At 37.5% G+C, this 18,707-nt stretch overlaps 1 protein-coding gene across 8 annotated transcripts in view; it reads right to left on the bottom strand.

Annotated features, from left to right (window-relative positions):
- Positions 1-18,707, bottom strand: part of CDK14 (cyclin dependent kinase 14) — a 638,124-nt gene that overhangs the window by 228,174 nt on the left and 391,243 nt on the right. For all 8 annotated transcript variants that reach the window (XR_015247658.1, XM_025929509.2, XM_086696604.1 and 5 more), the window contains one exon: positions 693-786. Coding sequence is in view for 7 of the 8 variants with exons in the window: in XM_025929509.2 (XP_025785294.2) it covers positions 693-786 (94 nt within the window). In the remaining variant the exon portion in view is untranslated. The remainder of the gene's footprint in view (positions 1-692; positions 787-18,707) is intronic.

Genomic DNA, 18,707 nt, shown 5'->3' on the forward strand with positions numbered 1-18,707 from the left:
GCCTCCTCTGGGCTATGACAATTTCTTAGACTTTGTTTTTGATGACCTTGACAGTGTTGAGGAATACCAGTCAGGAATTTTGTAGAATGTCCCTCAATTTGGGTTTGTGTGATGTGTTTTTCGTGATTAGACTGGGGTTACTGTTTTGAGAGGAAGGCCACAGAGCTGAAGTGGCATTCTCAGCACATTATATCAAAGGTATGTGCTACCAGCATGACTAATCTTTGATGATGCTAGCCTTAAAGATCTGGCTAAGGTAATTTGCCAGTTCTCCATTTTAAAGTTACTCCCCTTTTTCCATGCTCCATTTGACAGAAAAAAAGTTACCAATCAAAGCCCACATTTAAGAGGGTAGGGATGGGATGGAGTTAAGCTCCACCTATACAAATTGGGGGGGCATCTATATAAATTGCTGAAGTTCTTCTGCTAGAGCCCTCAATTTTAACCAACTATTCTATGTTGCTGCTGACTTCCTATTGTTTCCTACCATTCTGGCATATTATTCATGTGCAGTAGTTTAAAAACACAACACTTACCTAATTTCCTGCTTTTTCAAAGCAAATATATATTAGAATTAAATGTGACAACCAATAAACTTGTTTAAAATTATTTTCCACTATCACTGTATAATTTGTCATGAAGGGATGAATTAGAAACCATTTTTTCTCAGAAGCACTCTGTAAAGAACTTACCAGAAATATTCGTTCAAGTTGATCCTGAATGTCTTTCATTCCTGGAAAAGCAGCAACTCCTTGGATCATTTCAACAAAGATGCAGCCAACACCCCTAAAGAGAGAAGAAAGCATTGTACAAAAACTCCAACGTATTCTGGAAAATTAAATCTGGGATTAGAACATCTACTCCAGGAGAAACAATGAATAAATAACATTCTTTTTTTTTTTTAATATAATTTATTGTCAAGTTGGCTACCATGCAGTGTATACAGTGTACTCTTGGTTTTGGGGGTAGATTCCGTGATTCATTGCCTACATACAACTCTCAGTGCTCATCCCAACAAGTGCCCTCCTCAGCGCCCATCACCCATTTTCCCGTCTCCCCTGCCCCCCATCAACCCTCAGTTTGTTCTCTGTATTTAAGAGTCTCTTATGGTTTGCCTCCCTCTCTCTCTGTTTGTAACTATTTTTTCCCCTTCCCTTCCCTCATGGTCTTCTGTTAAGTTTATCAAGTTCCACATGCGAATGAAAACATATATCTGTCTGTCTTTCTCTGACTGACTTACTTCACATTGCTGACAATGGCAGGATTTCATACTTTCTCATTTCAACAAAAGCCAAATTATGCAAAGAGCCTAAATTTCCATCAACTGATGAATGGATAAAGATGTGGTTTATATATACAGTGGAATAACACTCTTTAATGAGTACCAAGGGCTGCGCCACATCCATCTAAATCCTACATGTTTCCTTTCCCTCCATGTCTATTGCCCTGAAAGGTCTCAAATCTCTAAACAGATGCAACTACCGTGGGCTCAGACAATCATGGCAACCAGTAAAATATAATGCTTGGTGGCTCCACCTTATTTACAGGAAACCATCAAGAAACTCCTTAGCCTAATATAGAAAGCTGCCAGTCTTTTTTGAATATCCTTTTCCAACCCCATTTCATGAATTCATAATATATTGTCCTCTCTAGCTGTCCAAGGGTTTTCAAACTTCTTTTTGCATCAAAATTATCTGGGGGGAACTTTTAAAAACTGCATATGATCGAAACACAAACAGCAGAGATCCTGTTTCAATCAGTCTAGGTTGGATCCCAGGTGTTGACTCAGGCTGCTTGGGTGATTCAGGGTAGCTACCGTGAGTTTCCCTGAGCTGGACTGATCTGCCCATGGGCCAAGAATAAACCTATACAGCTTGACCCAAACTGCTTCACTACCCACAACTCCTTCCTTCATTTATTTGTTCTTAACATATAAATCTAATTCAGTGTAACTCTAATAAAGACACCAGGGTTTGGTCACAAAGCTTACAATTAAAGCTGTCATAAAATGCAATGTGTTCAAACTCTCATACAGGAATAATTACCAGGTAAGAAAATATATGAAACATCCACCCATGTTCATATATCCTTTAATTCTTTTCAACTCAAAATTTCCAAATTTATGCTGCAGATGTGTGATTTCTCCACCACAAATCAAAATAAGATTTTAAGCAGAATTGAAGATTCTTTGTAACTATGATTATGGAGGGACAACTTTTTTTAAGTTTATTTATTTCAAGAGAGTGTGTGAGAACATGGGTTGGGGAGGGTAGAGAGGGAGAGGGAGAGAGAGAATCCCAAGCAAGCTCCATCCATGCCGTTAGCGCAGAACCCGGTACAGGGCTCCATCTCATGAACTGTGAGATCATGACCTGAGTCAAAATCAAGAGTTGGATGCTTAACTGACTGAGCCACCCAGGTGTTCCTGGAGGGACAACTTTTTAAGGTTGGAGGTCAAATAATTTGGGAGTTCTTAATTTGAAAAAGAATACAACATTATGAATAAAAAAGTAAGTACAAAAGCAAACTCCAAATGAGAAAATAAATCAAAAGAAATCACAGATTTTTAAAAGCTAACAAATATGACAATGTCAAATTCAGAAAAGTAACATATTTATGAACTGACATGTGTCTCTAATAAATTTCTTTCTCCAATTCTAGTTGTATAATCTTTGATTACGTCTTTTAGGGCAATTCGATAATATCATTTTCTATAAATGGTGACCAAATCCTTGTGTCTTTAACTTATTTCAGATCCCCTAGAAGTTATGGACAAGGGACCTACTTCTCTATAATGGCTGCAGTTATCACAGTTGTATACAATGTACTGAAGTAAAGAATTAATACATTTGCAGAAATCTCTTCTCTATTATAGCACATAATTTCTATCTGAATTAAACACTGAGAGTAAATAGAGTTAAAATGACTAAAAAATAAATGTTTTTTATATATCATAAAAGTAATTCCATTTAAATAGTAAAGAATTAATTATAAAATCAGTGTTCTACACAGATTGGGTTTAACACAAGTTGTTTTCACTTAAGATTTGAGACACAACATCCCTATTGAGAATTGTTTTATTAGCATGTTAAAATGCAATGATATTCTTATAAATATCGGGGCTTCAACATCTGGTTAGGTCTCAGATTTCAATTTAGTGGTTTTCCAAATGTTTATGCCAATAATTCTTTTCTAAGACTATTGACCTACATTTCTACTGTCTTCTTATTCACATTTACATAAAGTATCTTGGTTCTTAAATAGCTACCAGCACTTTCCTTTTTTTTTTTTTTTTTTTTAACATTCAGAATATACTCTCTATTCACTACTATTTGGCTTTAGTCTTTCCCAGCATAAGCTGCAACTCTGAGCATGTGGACCCTCAACAGGAGCCACAGCTGCGCCCACTGTGTACCCCGCTAAGCTGGCTGGTGAGGTAACCATTATACACACTTACAGAAATGCCTTTATCACTACTTGTGTTGGTCCATAGCATCTCCATAATATGATACTTAGAACAATTAAGAGATAAATCTAGCTGCAATTTTACTTAGGTGGAATATGATGATATAGCATTTCCATAGGCTCTTATCTGCTTAGCCGGTGGAGGGACATGGACTATCACTTCTAATGGATGTTTCTGACGACATCACTTGCCAAAGATGTGTGAGAGCATACTAATAAGCCTGAGAGAATTATACTTAAAGGATTTATAAAAGGAGATAGAATGCACAAGAAAATTAAAAAGTAGAAGTGTCAAACATATCAACATATTAGAGCATAGCAAAATACTTAATTATTGGAGCTGTCTTATTGCCAAACAGCAATAGAAGCCCTTCAGTATAATATGAAGGGATTATTGCCTGATTTACCTCCCCCAACTCCCTTGCTACCCTCCATTACCCTACATGCTCTCTCTTGATGGAGTAAGTTGACTGCCATGAGGTTTACTGAGAAAGAATTTAACCACGTAAGTTCTATACTTATGACATATAATCTTATTTCAGGAAATGTCTCCTTTAACTTGTTGCTTTTTTCAACAATTTGAATAATTATGTAATTATCACCCACACAGTCTAAATTTTTCAAGAATAAGAACTGGTCACAAAGCTTACAATTAAAGCTGTCATAAAATGCAGTGTGTTCAAACTCTCATACAGGATTAGTTACCAGGTAAGATAATATATGAAACACCCACCCATGCTCATATATCCTTTAATTCTTTTCAACTCAAAATTTCCAAAGTTAATTTATGCTGCAGATGTGTGATTTCTTCACCACAAATCAAAATAAGATTTCAAGCAGAATTGAAAATTCTTTGTAATTATGACTAGGAGGGACATTGTTTTTTTTTGAGAGAGAATGACAGCATGGGTCGGGGAGGGGCAGACAGAGAGAGGGAGAAGAGAATCCTAAGCAGGCTCCACAATGTTAGCGCAGAGCCGGATGCAGGGCTCGATCTAACGAACTGTGAGATCATGACCTGAGCTAAAATCAAGAGTTGGATGCTTAACCGACTGAGCCACCCAGGTGCTCCTGGAGGGACAACTTTTTAAGGTTGAAGGTCAAACAATTTGGGAGTTCTTAATTTGAAAAAGAATACAATATTATAAATAAAAAATTAAGTACAAAAGTGAACTCTGAATGAGAAAATAAATCAAAAGAAATCACAAATATTTAAAAGCTAACAAATATGACAAATAATGTTAAATTCAGAAAAACATAACATATTAAATGACACACTTCCCTAATAAATTTCTTTCCAATTCTGGCTGCATAATCTTTGATTACTTCTTCTAGGATAATTCGATAACATCATTTTGTATAAAGAGAATACAGAGATAACTTAGTCTTTCTTCTACCATAATGATGACTTTCTTTTCTGACGGTATAGAAAAGTTTTCTTTTTTTTCAGCTTAACTTCTAATTGGCAGAGTCACGTAAACTTTTAGGACTGTTGTCAATTTGGGGAAAACTATCAAGTTCCCTTCAAGTATGTCTATATACTATAAACACAAAAATTCTACAACATTCTACATAATTCCCATGATAAATATCAAAGGAGCACAGGAGGATATGCTCAGCCCAATGTGGAGAGCGAGGAAGAACTTGCACTCCTGAAGTCTTATTAGACTAGAAGAGGGGACCCTGGTGGGTTAGGGCTGATGGCACAGTAGTGGGAATGGGGCATTCCAGCAGAGAAAACAGGACCTGATACATGAAGAATCTTCAGGGAGCCAAATGCTGTTCAGATGGCTATGCTTAGAAAATGGAAGAGAAAGTTAAAAGAGAGCAGAATTCCATACACTAGGCTAAGAACTCTGTCTACTATTCTTAGGCTAGGACTCAACTTTTTTCTGCATCTTAGGATTCATGATGGATGAAGCTCACCAACTGGATATATAAGTAAAAATCCAGATTACAGGCAGATTAGGAGATAAAACAGTCTTGAGGACAGAAGCAACTACAACCATTGGTTGTAAAGCCACCTCATTCTTTTCCACTCATGGCAGCCAATGAATGAGACTAGCGGTGGTATAAGCCCTCTCTCTACTGGGCAGTGAGGGGTCACATACAATAATGAAGAGGCGCCCACAAACTACAGACCACAAGCCAAATCGTGCTCAGTGCCTGTTTTTATAACAGCCTATAAGCTAAGAATGGCTTCTGCATTTTTAAGTGGTTGAAAAAAAATCAAAAGAAGAATATTTGGTGATATATGAACATTACACAAAATTCAAATTTCAGTGTTCAGAAATAAGGTTTTATTAGAACCCTACCACACACTGATTTATGTGTTGTCTATGCTGCCTTCTCAATCTCACAACAGAGTTGAAAACCTGCTACACATGCCCTGAAAAGCCAGATATGTACTATCTGATCCTTCACAGACAAAGTTTACCAAACCCTGATTTATGTTACACTTCACTTACCTAAAAGCATACTTATAAATAGAAGAAATCACCTTCATCAGTTATGCAGAAAAAAATAAGAGAAATTATATATTATGATAATTTGTGAAAAAGTTAATAAAAAATAAAAGTTAATAAAGAAATAATAGAAAAAGTTAATAATAGAAATAAAAAAATAATAATAGAAAGCTCTCGAATATGATCTCATTTTTCACTATTTTCCTCAGCAGTTTTCCTGTGGTAGATATGCTTTAAATGCTTCCACGCATTTTGCCAAAACTCTGGAAGATTATTAAAATGTAATTGAAGATGGATATTTTAATCTTAAAATATTTTTTTCCATCTTACAGTATTTTTAACTGAGAAATAAACTGGGAGCAAATGTGTAGGGTGGTTTTTAATAACAGTGCTTATACAACCAGTTCCACAAAGACTTCTCAAAATAGAGGGTTTGGTGAGTTGATCTGAATAATGGGTAGGGTGGAAGGAGAATTTACTTTTATGAACTTTTTTTAGAAGTTTTTGTTTTGTCCAAATTTTATTGCATGGAAGTACTATCTTTTATTTTTCTAAACATTAGGAAATTTTACCTGATAAATGAAAATAAATATGATATAAATATAAGGTTGCTGTGTTCTGAAATGATTTCAAGCTATTTCCTTTTCATCTTCCCTCTCTCTATCCACATCTAACATCCGTGTCCCTGTGTTGATAAAAGGAGAGGAATTAGATTTTTAAAATCATATCTTGAGGTTTTTCTACCTTACAACTAAGAACGGAGATTTGTGACAGTGAAGTCCCCACATGTTCAACAATTTCACATCACACCTCTATCCATGAGATTTCTCCTGTCCAGTCATGTTTCTCTGCTGTCTGTTCCTGAAACACGCCGTCCTCCTCCTCACTTCAGGGTCTGTGTGTGAGCTGTTGTTCCCTCCTCCCAGGATGCATTTCCCCTCACTCTATGCATGGAGAAGTACTTCTTGTTAGTTAGGGCTCAGCTCAAATGGCTCCTTTCACAGATGTCTTTCACAGCCACCATATGTAAGGCAGGTTTCCCCTTACTGCCGAGGTCCCATGTTTGTTTCCTTCATAACATTCAAAGGATGTTAACTTGTCTTTGCACATGGCAAGATTATGGCACAGCATAGCCTATACATTTGAGTATGTGCATAGAGGACAGCAACCCACACAGGTCACACTATCACCTTCAGGGGAGATCTGTTCCTTCTCACACAGACTTCCTAATTGCAAGTCAGGAGGCCTCTACTCTAGATGGAAGACCAAGACTGGGGACAAAGTTGTGTTCATTGTCTTGCTCCCAGAGTAAGAGCAGAATGTCAGCACATAGTAAGGGCTCAAAACTATTTGTTGACTGAATAAATCAAAAGCAATGCAACCCTTCCTCCTCTCCCCCTACTCCTGAGTAAGAGCTGAACTTAGCAACCTGCTTCCAAAGATAGGGTATGGAAGTGGGGATGGGAGATAGATAATGAATTTGGAGAAAAAAGGCCAACAGGGAAGTGGATAATGACAAGGGAGAAAAACAGCAAAGAAGACCTTGACAATGTAATCAAGGTTAACATCATCAGTGGTAAGTCTTGTTGATAGCGAGTACCCTTGATGTGATGTGATGTGATGAGAATATCACTTCACCTCTGTCTTTCTTGCCATTAGATGAACCCAAATTGAGGGTCATTCTACAAAATGCCTGACTGGTACTTCTCAAAACTGTCAAGGTCATGAAAAACAAAGAAAATCTGATAAACTATTATAACATTTGACAACTACATGTAATGTGGTAACCAGGATGGGATCCTAAAATACAAAAAACAGGGTGCCTGGCTGGCTCAGTTGGAAGAGCATGTGATTCTCGACCTCCGGGTTGTGAGTTCAAGCTCCATGTTGGGTACAGAGGTTACTTAAATGAATAAACTTAAAAAAAAAAACAAACTCACTAAATACAAAAAAGAAATTAAGGAAAAACTAGTGAAGTCAAAACAAAGGTCTTTAGTTAACAGCAATGTAACATCGTGGGTTAGCCAGTTGAGACAAATGTACTATATGTACATTTAGTAATAATGCATATAGTACATATAGTAATAATGTAAGACTTTAACAATAGGGGAAACCAGGTGAGGAGTATATAGGGATTCTCTTGTTTTCTATAAATCTAAAATTATTCTAAATTAAAAGTTTATTTTTTGAAAAAAGGCAAAATGAAGAAGGACTGCATCTCCTTGGGACACTTTATAGAATTAGTCACTTTAAATAGAAGAGCCTTAACATTTTGAGTTTTCACCATATGAGAAAAAAAGAACCTCTATACATTTTGATGAACTCTTCCTTGGAAGCAGCATGAGCCATCTAGAACTGCAGGCTAGACTGTGAAACATCAGTTAAGGTTCAACCTGAAATAACCTGGGCAGCAAACTAATCAGAGATTAATTTTGATATAAAGGCATTTGAAAACTGATATACATACTCTTTGGCAAAGGAATTCAAGAAGAAAAACTTATCTGTATTACTAAGTTTGCAGCATTAGCAGCGAGTGTGAATGCAGAGAAAAAATGGGATTCCCAGAGAAGGGGCAAAATACTTTTTCTCCATCACATTAGGGAACAGTAAATCTTGCTGCCACTTCTCTGGGGAGGCTTCCTGATCTCTCAGACTGGGTTAGGTCCCCTAACTCCATGCTTCTTGTGTTAGTTCCTACAACTGTAATATATATACTTATAAATGGATTAGCCACTGTCATGGTTCTTAGAACCAGAAGTTGGTCTCCTACTTTTAAAGATACAGTTCAAATGAGTCAAAGTGGTTATGGCAATAGAGCAGTCCTCCCAGACCTGAATAAAATAGGGTTGGGCACTACAGTCACCAGTTAAGATTCACTGTAATGTACCTATTCATTAAAGTCCTGTTGGATAACTTTATATCTTTCAACTAAAATAAGCATTAATTAGATCCATCAGCTCTTATACTCAAATAATATCTGCATTTGACACATGGCATTTCAAGGGGAGTATACTCAATTTTCTCATGAAGACATTAATATTATGAGATGTTAATTAACTGAATAAATGATTATCTCACCTGAAGAAGTATAAAACAGGACCTAGAGGTTATTATTTTTCTGCTTGGCATTAATCTTATTCTGGTCAGCAATCAATAGTTTGGTTCAGTCCCAGTACACAATGCAGAAAGACTTTAATATTTTAAAATACAGTGCAATTAAAATCTCAAAAAAAAAACAACAACAAAAAACCAAAAACAACTCTGCCGGATTTTAGCTAATCTTATCCATTTATTAGCAAAGGCTTGAGATTCCTTAGGATAGAGAGCTGTAAGCAGAAGGTGACAGTTTCATTCTCAAGTTGCAAAGCTTAAGCACAGGGCTTGGGAAGGATCATGGCACAGTGTAGCCTGTGCATTTGAGTATGTGCACAGAGGACAGCGACCCACCAAGCTCACACTATCACCTTGAAGGGAGATCTGTTCCTTCTCATACAGACTTCCCTAATTGAAAGTTAGGAGGCCTCCAGTTCAGAGAATCATTGAGAACCATTCAGAATGATCTGCATATCAAAGATTTGGATAGAAGGCTGTAGATAAAGACAGTGCCCAGCTGCTTCTGGCAGGAAGAAAGCAGATGAGCGGGACCATAACTCACTGCAAGTTAGGTCTTTTGTCTTTGTCTTACAACATTAGGCTGGTACCAGAAATCTCCTCAAAGCCTATGTGTCCATCAATAAAAAAGCATCTGAAGCTTTGCTTCTCACCCTTTACTGTGTATGCCAATCACGTGGGGATCTTAGTAGAACGAAGATGCTGACTGACTAGGTCTGGGCTGAGGCCTGAGATCTTGCATTTCTAACAAGCCTCTGAGGCAATGAAGATGCTACAGGTCACAGGACCAGAAACTGAGGAACATGAATCTAAAGGAACCTAGGTTGAAAGAAATTTTATAATTCAGGTTAATTCTTGGAATGTGTATTCAGGTTCCAGCCAAAGGGACAACAAAGAAACAGCAGACTGGTGAGATAAATTAGATTGAATGCTGGATTCAATCTGAATTTTACACACAGGAATGCAATACTAACTCAGACAGGTTCCACATTAATTAACCTAGTAGGTAATTTTATTTAGCCATGGTTCACTGAAATATTCCATTATGCAATTAGAGCTAGTACGATTTGATGCACCAAGGTGGCCATTTATTTATGTCACTTTTCTCTGCTGGAATGTATGTTTTTATAAAATGGACCAAAGAGTTTTGTTCCCTAGGAGGCTAGCTTCTAAAAGATGAAAATTAAAAAAAAAATTTTTTTTTGCTTTAACTTGTAAGAAAACTTATTACATGTAACAGATGTGATCTTTTCACATTGGCATTTGCAGTGTTTGAAAAGTGAAAGATTAAAAAATTACATTCCACATGCCCTTGGTGACTATTGAAGGAACTGAATTGATTAAACTGTCACTCATCATTTACTATGTGGTTAGTGGTTCATTAGGCACAGATAGGCACAATATATCTTAGTCAAATACTTCTGTGGAGTACTTGGCTCTCAAGAAATGAAAACAAAACCAAGCCAAACCCTAGATTGTGTGTAAAAGCCCATCTTGGAAAACATTCAATTCAAAACAATAGACCTTTTATACAAGGGGAAACTCTTAAGATCTATTTTTCAAGCTATGAAACGACTTAAAAAGTTATACTTACAAATTAACCATATCAGAACAAAAATTAAACAAAAGCAAAGAATGAAGTACAGGAAGTTAATATAGTTCAGTAAGGTCAAGGCCCAGGGTGACCTGCTGCTGACTCAGGAGGAGAAGCCAGGCAGATGAATGGAAGCAACCTTCCCAGCATCCATACCTAAAATAAGACTTAGAAGAAGATCAGGAAGCCCACCCATCTTAAAGTACCAATGGCATTAATGTTCCTTACGTTACAATAATTTAATTATCTATCTATCTATCTATCTATCTATCTATCTATCTATCTAAGTATTATATACATTCCATTATACATATATTCTCATGTGTGTGTATTTTTAATCATATCACTTTTGCTTTCTGGTCCAGTTACCTGATGTAGAAATTCAGGAATCATCTGAAACCCTTGCCTTTCCCATATTACTCTCATTCAATCATCAAGCTGTCATATCCTAACTATTCCTAAATATTTCTCCATTCAGGTCTCCAACCACTTTCTCCCTCCCTCCATTCCCTCCTTTTTCTCAACTGCTTCTTAAACTCTGTCCTTCTTCCTTACCCACAAATATCTGCTGTTTCACCCCACGGTGGGATACTTTTGTCCATGGCATGGCCTAAGTGTTCCTCAGCCCAAAGTTTTGTCAACTTTGAGAGATGGGTTTGACATGTCAACCCAAGTAATTACTTCTTGGTGACCCTTCTTTGACCTCCCCCCTCTCCTCAAGTAACCACCAAGGATAGTTTTATCACCTTTGCCTCTGAGCTGCCACTGTACTAACTGCATACCTGTGTTATAGCTTGCCACACTGCCTTTCCCCCTGACTTTGATGGAATGGATGGATCTTTTCTATCTTTGTAATTGTGAGGACCTGATCCAGTGTCTGGTACAAAATTGCTGTTCAAGGTAAGCCTGCCTGGCTCAGTCGGTAAACCATCTGACTCTTTATCTCAGGGTTGTGAATTCAAGCACCAGGTTGGGTGTGGAGCTTCCTTAAAAGAAGAAAAGTGTCCAATAAAATCCTTAAATTGAATGAATGAATGAATGAATGAATGAATGAATTGCATAAGCTGTCTGAGAAGTGTACCTAAACTGCAGTAGAAACGAACTTGATTTAGAACTAATATTATTATATTAAATGCAACAACAACAAAAAAATCAGTTCAGCAAAATATCTAAACCAAATTTCACTGAAATATCTAAACCCTAACTTCATTTGTAAGTCACTCTGAAGGAATTCCAGCGATCTCCATGGAAACCTCTGGTTCAGTGGTACAATTTACTTGAATGCTAAAATCTAAAGCTGGAGGAACTTTATTTTTATTAAAAAATTTTTTTTAACATTTATTTATTTTTGAGACAGAGCATGAACAGGGGAGGGTCAGAGAGAGGGAGACACAGAATCTGAAGCAGGCTCCAGGCTCTTAGCTGTCAGCACAGAGCCCGACGCAGGGCTAGAACTCACGGACAGCCAGATCATGACCTGAGCTGAAGTCGGCTGCTCAACCGACTGAGCCACCCAGGCGCCCCATGCTGGAGGAACTTTAGATGATGCTTAAGACAATGTCTTGATTTTTACATGTAAGGAAACTGTACTACATCTTTAAATGTCTTCATTTCAGTCCCAGAACCTGAAACTGACTGAATCCTGGGCCAATGATCCTTCCATGATGTCAGACTGCCTCCCCAGTTAGAACAGCATTTCTACTTGGTTGGGCAGGTCAGATTAGAAAAAGAAGGAATAAAGATGGCAAACTGGTTCTTATTACTGGTGACACAAATGCTAACAAGAATAAAAATAAAGCCCAAAATCAAAGCTTCAAAATTAAGGTGCAAGCAGAGAAAACAATTAAACTATCCTTAAAAACTAAAGTCTATCACCATTGTCCACATACTGTAAATAAGACTGTTGTCAACATTTAAAAATGTTTGAAAATTCAAATCAGACTCCCATAATGAAGATCAGAGATAAAAATCTTAACAGCTATGGTTATATAGATAAATGGGAATATTTGGACTAGGAACATTGAGAAACTAGTCACAATTAATACGAAAATGGAAACAGGAAACACCCTTACTGAGGACTACTATAAGAAAAAAAATGTAAGACTCAAATATTGCATTGGATAGCAAAAACATTTTATTTCTTATACTATGGAACAATACAGAAAGAGAGAAGTCCCATTTGATTGGTCATTTAAAATGCTACCAGTGAAAGCACTTTTTGAAGGAATAACTGTAGACCAGGCAGGACAAGAGAAAACAAATTAATAAGCCTTGCACATCTTTAATTTATTTATATGACAGCTGATGCAGAACAAGAAAATTGTAAGATTTCTCCTTGCAATTGTATTAATCCTCCTGCAATAATGTGAAATGAGGAATCAGGAAAAAAATGTTCATAGGTATTCTCTTAAAGATCAAAGCAAATGACATATTCAAATCTTTTTAGAGAAACCACCATATCTGCATATCACGAAGAGAAATCATTGCAGAAACCTTCGTGTAAATTACTCTATTATTCCATGAGGAGAATTCTGAACTTCAATTTAGAGTGGTGAGCTGCTATAGTTAGTTCCAGTCATCACATGGCATAGTTGAACTTTGATGGACCATGGGTAAGAATGTTGGAATAGGCACTACGAAGATATATTACTGGATGGACGATATCTGACAGTAAAATATTTGACAACAATCTGATATCTTAAATAAAAGGAAGACCTGAAGGCAAAAACATCCATTTTTGGGTGAAGTCTGTGGGTTTTGTGGAATATTTTAAAAGATGTGCCCTGGAATGTGGCTGTGCAGATTAGACAATTGGTAGCACCAGTGGGTGCTGCTTGAGGTCAAGGACCAGGTCTTCTTCACTCTTGAAACTCTGGACATTCTGTAAGGTTTTGTTGAATGAATAAATGAATGAACAAAGAGACCCCATCCTGTGCAAGGGAGATCTTTGTGGGAAGGATGCTGCCCTAGGACCCCAGAGGCTTTTTTTGTTTTTGTTGTTTTTTCCCCGTGCCACCACCAACCACCTAATGTGGGGAACATAACCAAGGACCCTCAGATTTGGGGGAGAGGGCACAAGGAGTTAAAATGGCCATAAAATAACAACACAACAAAATTATGAATTGATTTTACTGAGTTGCTAAATCTCTGAAACAGTTTCTAAATTAAACATGTTAGGATTAAACGACAAATAGATGAAAATTTATAGAGTTAACATAATAAAGTTTTAAAATTTGTTGAGTTTATGTTAGGCTCTGAATATATACTGTTTTCAGAAGCAAACATGGTAAAAATCAAGGAAAAAAAACCCACTGAATTATCAATGAGAAAGAATAGAAAAGCCTTGCCAAGCTCTACAGAAAATGCAATTATGCAAACTTCCCATTCTTAGAATCTACTGTCTATGGAAATACAGAGAAAGATAAAATGTCATAGCAAAGGATGAACAACTCACATGTGTATAAGAAAATAGGGAGCTACTCAGATTCTGGTTTTTGTTTTAAATGTTTTTATTATTTTAATTTTTGAGAGAGAGACAGAGCATGAGCAGGGGAGGGGCAGAGAGACACAGAATCTGAAGCAGGCGCCAGGCTCTGAGTTGTCAGCACTGAGCCCAACATGGTGCTTGAACCCATGAACCACAAGATCATGCCCTGAGCAGAAGTCAGATGCTCAACCAACTGAGCCACCCAGGCGCCCCTCAGATTCTGTTTTTAGTAACATCATGCTTCAGCTATGGGCCTATCTGAAGGTACGTGCAGCAACCTCTCCAGCCCAAGACCTCACGCATCTCATGTTGGGGGGAAGGGACTATTCACCACCTCCCGGCCTCCTGTCTGTGTCTCCAGGCCCTGATGCACAGCCTGCCAGACCCCCAGTCCAGTCCTCTCCCTTCTATTCCTACTTTGGTTAGAGCCAGAAGGAATGAAGCCGGGGCACCTAGAGACTAGAGCAGGGAAGCGGATAGGCGAGGCACCTAGAAGTGTTCTGTATAGGCTGAGTTTTTAGCAGGGATGGAGGGCCCTTAAGACACCCGAGGGAAACCTGAAAAGAAGGGGAGGGAGTAGGAGGAGAGAACTTGAGATCTAGCTGCTCTCCTTTCGGCCTCAGAAGGGTGACAGAAATGGGGAGCAGAGGACAGGACTACCAGATGTATGGCCTCAGCCCTTCATGTCTTAATACTAAGTCTACCTCCCTGCCCCCCATCCCAGCATTGGGCCATGGTTGCTGGACCTGGGGCTTGTTGTTTTCCAGTATTATAAGCATGCCAACAACACCATAAAGCATTTGGAGTATAAAAAAAAAAATGAAGTGCCTGTCACAGACTATGATTAAGTTTTGTTTATTTTTTTTTTTATTTTTTTTTTTTTAAATTTTTTTTTTCAACGTTTATTTATTTTTTTGGGACAGAGAGAGACAGAGCATGAATGGGGGAGGGGCAGAGAGAGAGGGAGACACAGAATCGGAAACAGGCTCCAGGCTCCGAGCCATCAGCCCAGAGCCTGACGCGGGGCTCGAACTCACGGACCGCGAGATCGTGACCTGGCTGAAGTCGGATGCTTAACCGACTGCGCCACCCAGGCGCCCCAAGTTTTGTTTATTTTTTAAATGGAATTTGGCAGGCTGTTTTTGGCCACTCATAGTTAAGTTTGACTTTAATTCTTTTCCAATTATTGTATTATTTCTTTCTATCCATGAATGACATCTTTTACCAATACGAATCTAAGGACACTACATTTGAAGACCAAAACTGAAGAAAAAAAATTACAAACATCAAGATTTCTCAATTATACAATATGGTATCTAAAATCAAGAAAGCCACTGGTACAATTAAATTGTATTAATTCATATGGCAATATACCAGTAAATTAAAGAACACTCCAGATAGTGTAGTATCCTGAGGAATTAATTCACAAATGTCATAACAGTATAGAAGTCTCTACTTCCATCCTTCAATGAACAGTATCAAGTAGACATTCAAATCCCTTTACTAACCACAGTCACACAATGATATTTATACAAGCTCCTAGTTTTCCTCCAATTAGATTTCCATTCAATCATGTCCTTCCTGTACAGATAAGTTAACAGTCTACCCTTTCACCTTCATTGGATTAGAAACTTTATACTGAATGAAACATTTGTTGGAAGAGTTTCACTAATTGCTTTTGCTTGTTTTAATAGCAAGTTTATGTTGGATTCACACAGACCATTGATCCAAAGGACTGCTTTCTGCAGTCAATTCTTTAAATTCATGTAAAATTTTCATCTTGTTAACAACTATCACTTCACGTTCTATTCCCTTTCATCACTAGCTCATCAAAAGCCGTAGGGATTTCTTTTTAAGTTTGTTTTCATAAATAAAGCTGTCATGATTCACTAACAGTTAGATGGTAAAGGCGACAAATTTCCACTGCCACACTAAGATACCGGCAGTCAAGAGGCTGCTGCCTGCACTATGCTGTTTGATTGGCTGCTACCCATTAGCACCTACAACTCAAATCTGTGTCCAAGCAAAATCACAAAATTCTACAGAGCAAGGACCTTAGGAGTCAACTGTCCATAGTTAAAGCCACAAATATTAAATTATCAACAACAGTAGAACATGTGGTAAAATGTGCGCAGACCTTCTTCACCAAAGTGACCAAAGTGTCAGTTAAGGAATACATTTTAAAGAAGGATAAAATAAATAGATGAGGAAGCACAAGTGGGTGAGAAAAAACTTTTTTTTTAGAAGATGTGGATGAAGATGTGGCAAATCTAAGTTGACCATAGGCAGTTACTACTTCAAGTTATAGGCAGACTATTTACTCAGGACAACTCGGGACTTGGAGATATAGGTTCTAGAAAGTGTGAAATGAGTCTACAATTGGAAGTAGAGTGGAGAACTGGAAGTTTATGCAAAGAAACAGACCCACAGGTCTTCTCTGACCATCTGGGTGTTTATTCTCTGGAGAAATTAAATCCAGAAGGCCTCAAATTGAGAATAAAAGAGATTAGGGTGAGGTACAGAGCTGAAAAAAAGGGAAACTAAGTGAAAAACATGTATACTGGTCTCTGTAACCATCAGCTCCCCTCTCCTGTCTTGCCTTGAGGATGCCAGATGCCAGGAATCAGCATCTGAGGAAGAACAAAGGCTAGGATTTCAGACATTGACATTTGGGGATCTCCCAATGAAAAGTTTAGCTTTTTGACTCAACAATATGTTATAAACTGATCGGTCAGCTGGTGCCCCCTAGGTATACAGATTTGTAGTACCTCATTTATGAAAGTAAATGGACAGGCCAGGATTCCCTCCTCCCCCAATGCTGTATTTGAGGAGAGCTTCTAATAGAAACCAGAGAAAAAGGAAGTGGGTACTTACATATATGGTAACTGAAATTTTTCAGAAAAAACAGAAGGTTTAGAAGATAAAAAGTTGTAAAGCAAGGGGCACCTGAGTGACTCAGTCTGTTGAGCATCTGACTTCAGCTCAGGTCATGATCTTGAAGTTTGTGAGTTCAAGCCCCAAATCAGGTTCACTGCTGTCAGCTTGTCAGTGAGGAGCCAGCTTTGGACCCACTGTCCCTCTCTCTGTGCCTCCCCACCGCCCACTGACTTGTGCTCTCCCAACAATAAATAAATATTTTTTAAAAGTTATAAAATAAAAAATATTTTTAAAAATTTTGGATTAAGCTAGGAGCTTCAATACCAAACTATGATAAATTTTCCAAAAAGTGAAGACCGAGAATATGGAAGGAAATAAATTTTAAAAAACTAAGAGATTTTCTAAAAACTAATATATGTATGTCTTTATATTGAAGAAATCTACCCAGCTCCAGTTGAAAAAAACAACCAAAGCACAATATCATGAAATTTCAGTATATCAGGAGTAGAGAGAAAAGTCTAATATTTTCTAGAGAAAAAGTATGAGGGGGCATACAAATGACTGTGAGAAAGAATAGAATCAGATTCTCAGTAACAATAGTAGAAGTGCTAAAGAAATTAAGCAATGCTTTCAAAATTCTGAGGGTGGAAAAAACTAATTATATATCCAGCCAAAGTTTAAAATTAATCATATGTGAGAGTGGAATAAAGACATTTTCAGAAAACTTAGAATTTGAAAATTGTATCTCTAATGCATTCTTTCTGAGTACTAAAGAAGGAAGACATGGAGTCCAGGAAATATGGGATCTGGAACCAGTAAAGGTCCAGAAGGAAAATGAATCTAACCCAGAACAGACCTTAATGAGGTGATTACTTACAGAGGTGTAAGGGAACCAATAAGACATAGTGAAACACTAAGAGGCTAGCAACAGCAGGAAGCCATTACCTGCTTTAGAGCTAACAGCCATTATTCTCCCTAGAATTAAGAAGGCCAAGTATTACTGGAAGCTATTAACAACTAGAATCATGGAAGAAGGGCATACCCACAGAAGTTATAGTCAGTCATTTACAGAAATATGGACTAAAGAAAAGAATTAAGGAAGAATATTCAGTCTACTTCTCCTTGTTCATTACCTGAACCAAGCTGGAAACCAGTAGCCAAGGCAGCTTGGAGGATAAGTTAGGGGTTAGCTGTCCAGGACATAGGGCCTGGCACAAATGGACAGAGCACAGATTTGGGGAGAAACAAATGACTATCTTGGGACCTATAATAATAGTAGAGGATCATATGGAAGTCACAACGTGACAGATATTCAGCTCTGCTAAAGCAAGGAATCAGAGAGCTGAGAGGAATGTTTTAATGAAGCTGAGGGAGGGAGGTGTCAAGAAAATTAAATGGGATTAATAGATTTGATGATGTGATTGAGCATTTTGAAAATTTTTTTCATATGTAATTGACAAATATTTTACACCTATAAATAATGAATAATAATAACAAAGACAACTAAATTTGTAGAAATCACAGACAATTATAAAGTCCAAGAAAAACAAAAGGTTACACAAGAAGAATACATCATCATGAATACTACTTGACGTACCATGAATAATATTTACATATTAATGTGTCAAAATACGATACAGATTCTTTATTGGGAGCATAACGTGAAGCTGGAGAGGGGTAATGGTGATGAAAGAAAATTAAATCCTCA

This window comes from Puma concolor, chromosome A2, assembly GCF_028749965.1.
Source record: "Puma concolor isolate L17-30 chromosome A2, mPumCon1.1.hap2, whole genome shotgun sequence".
Classification (NCBI taxonomy): Eukaryota; Metazoa; Chordata; class Mammalia; order Carnivora; family Felidae; genus Puma; species Puma concolor.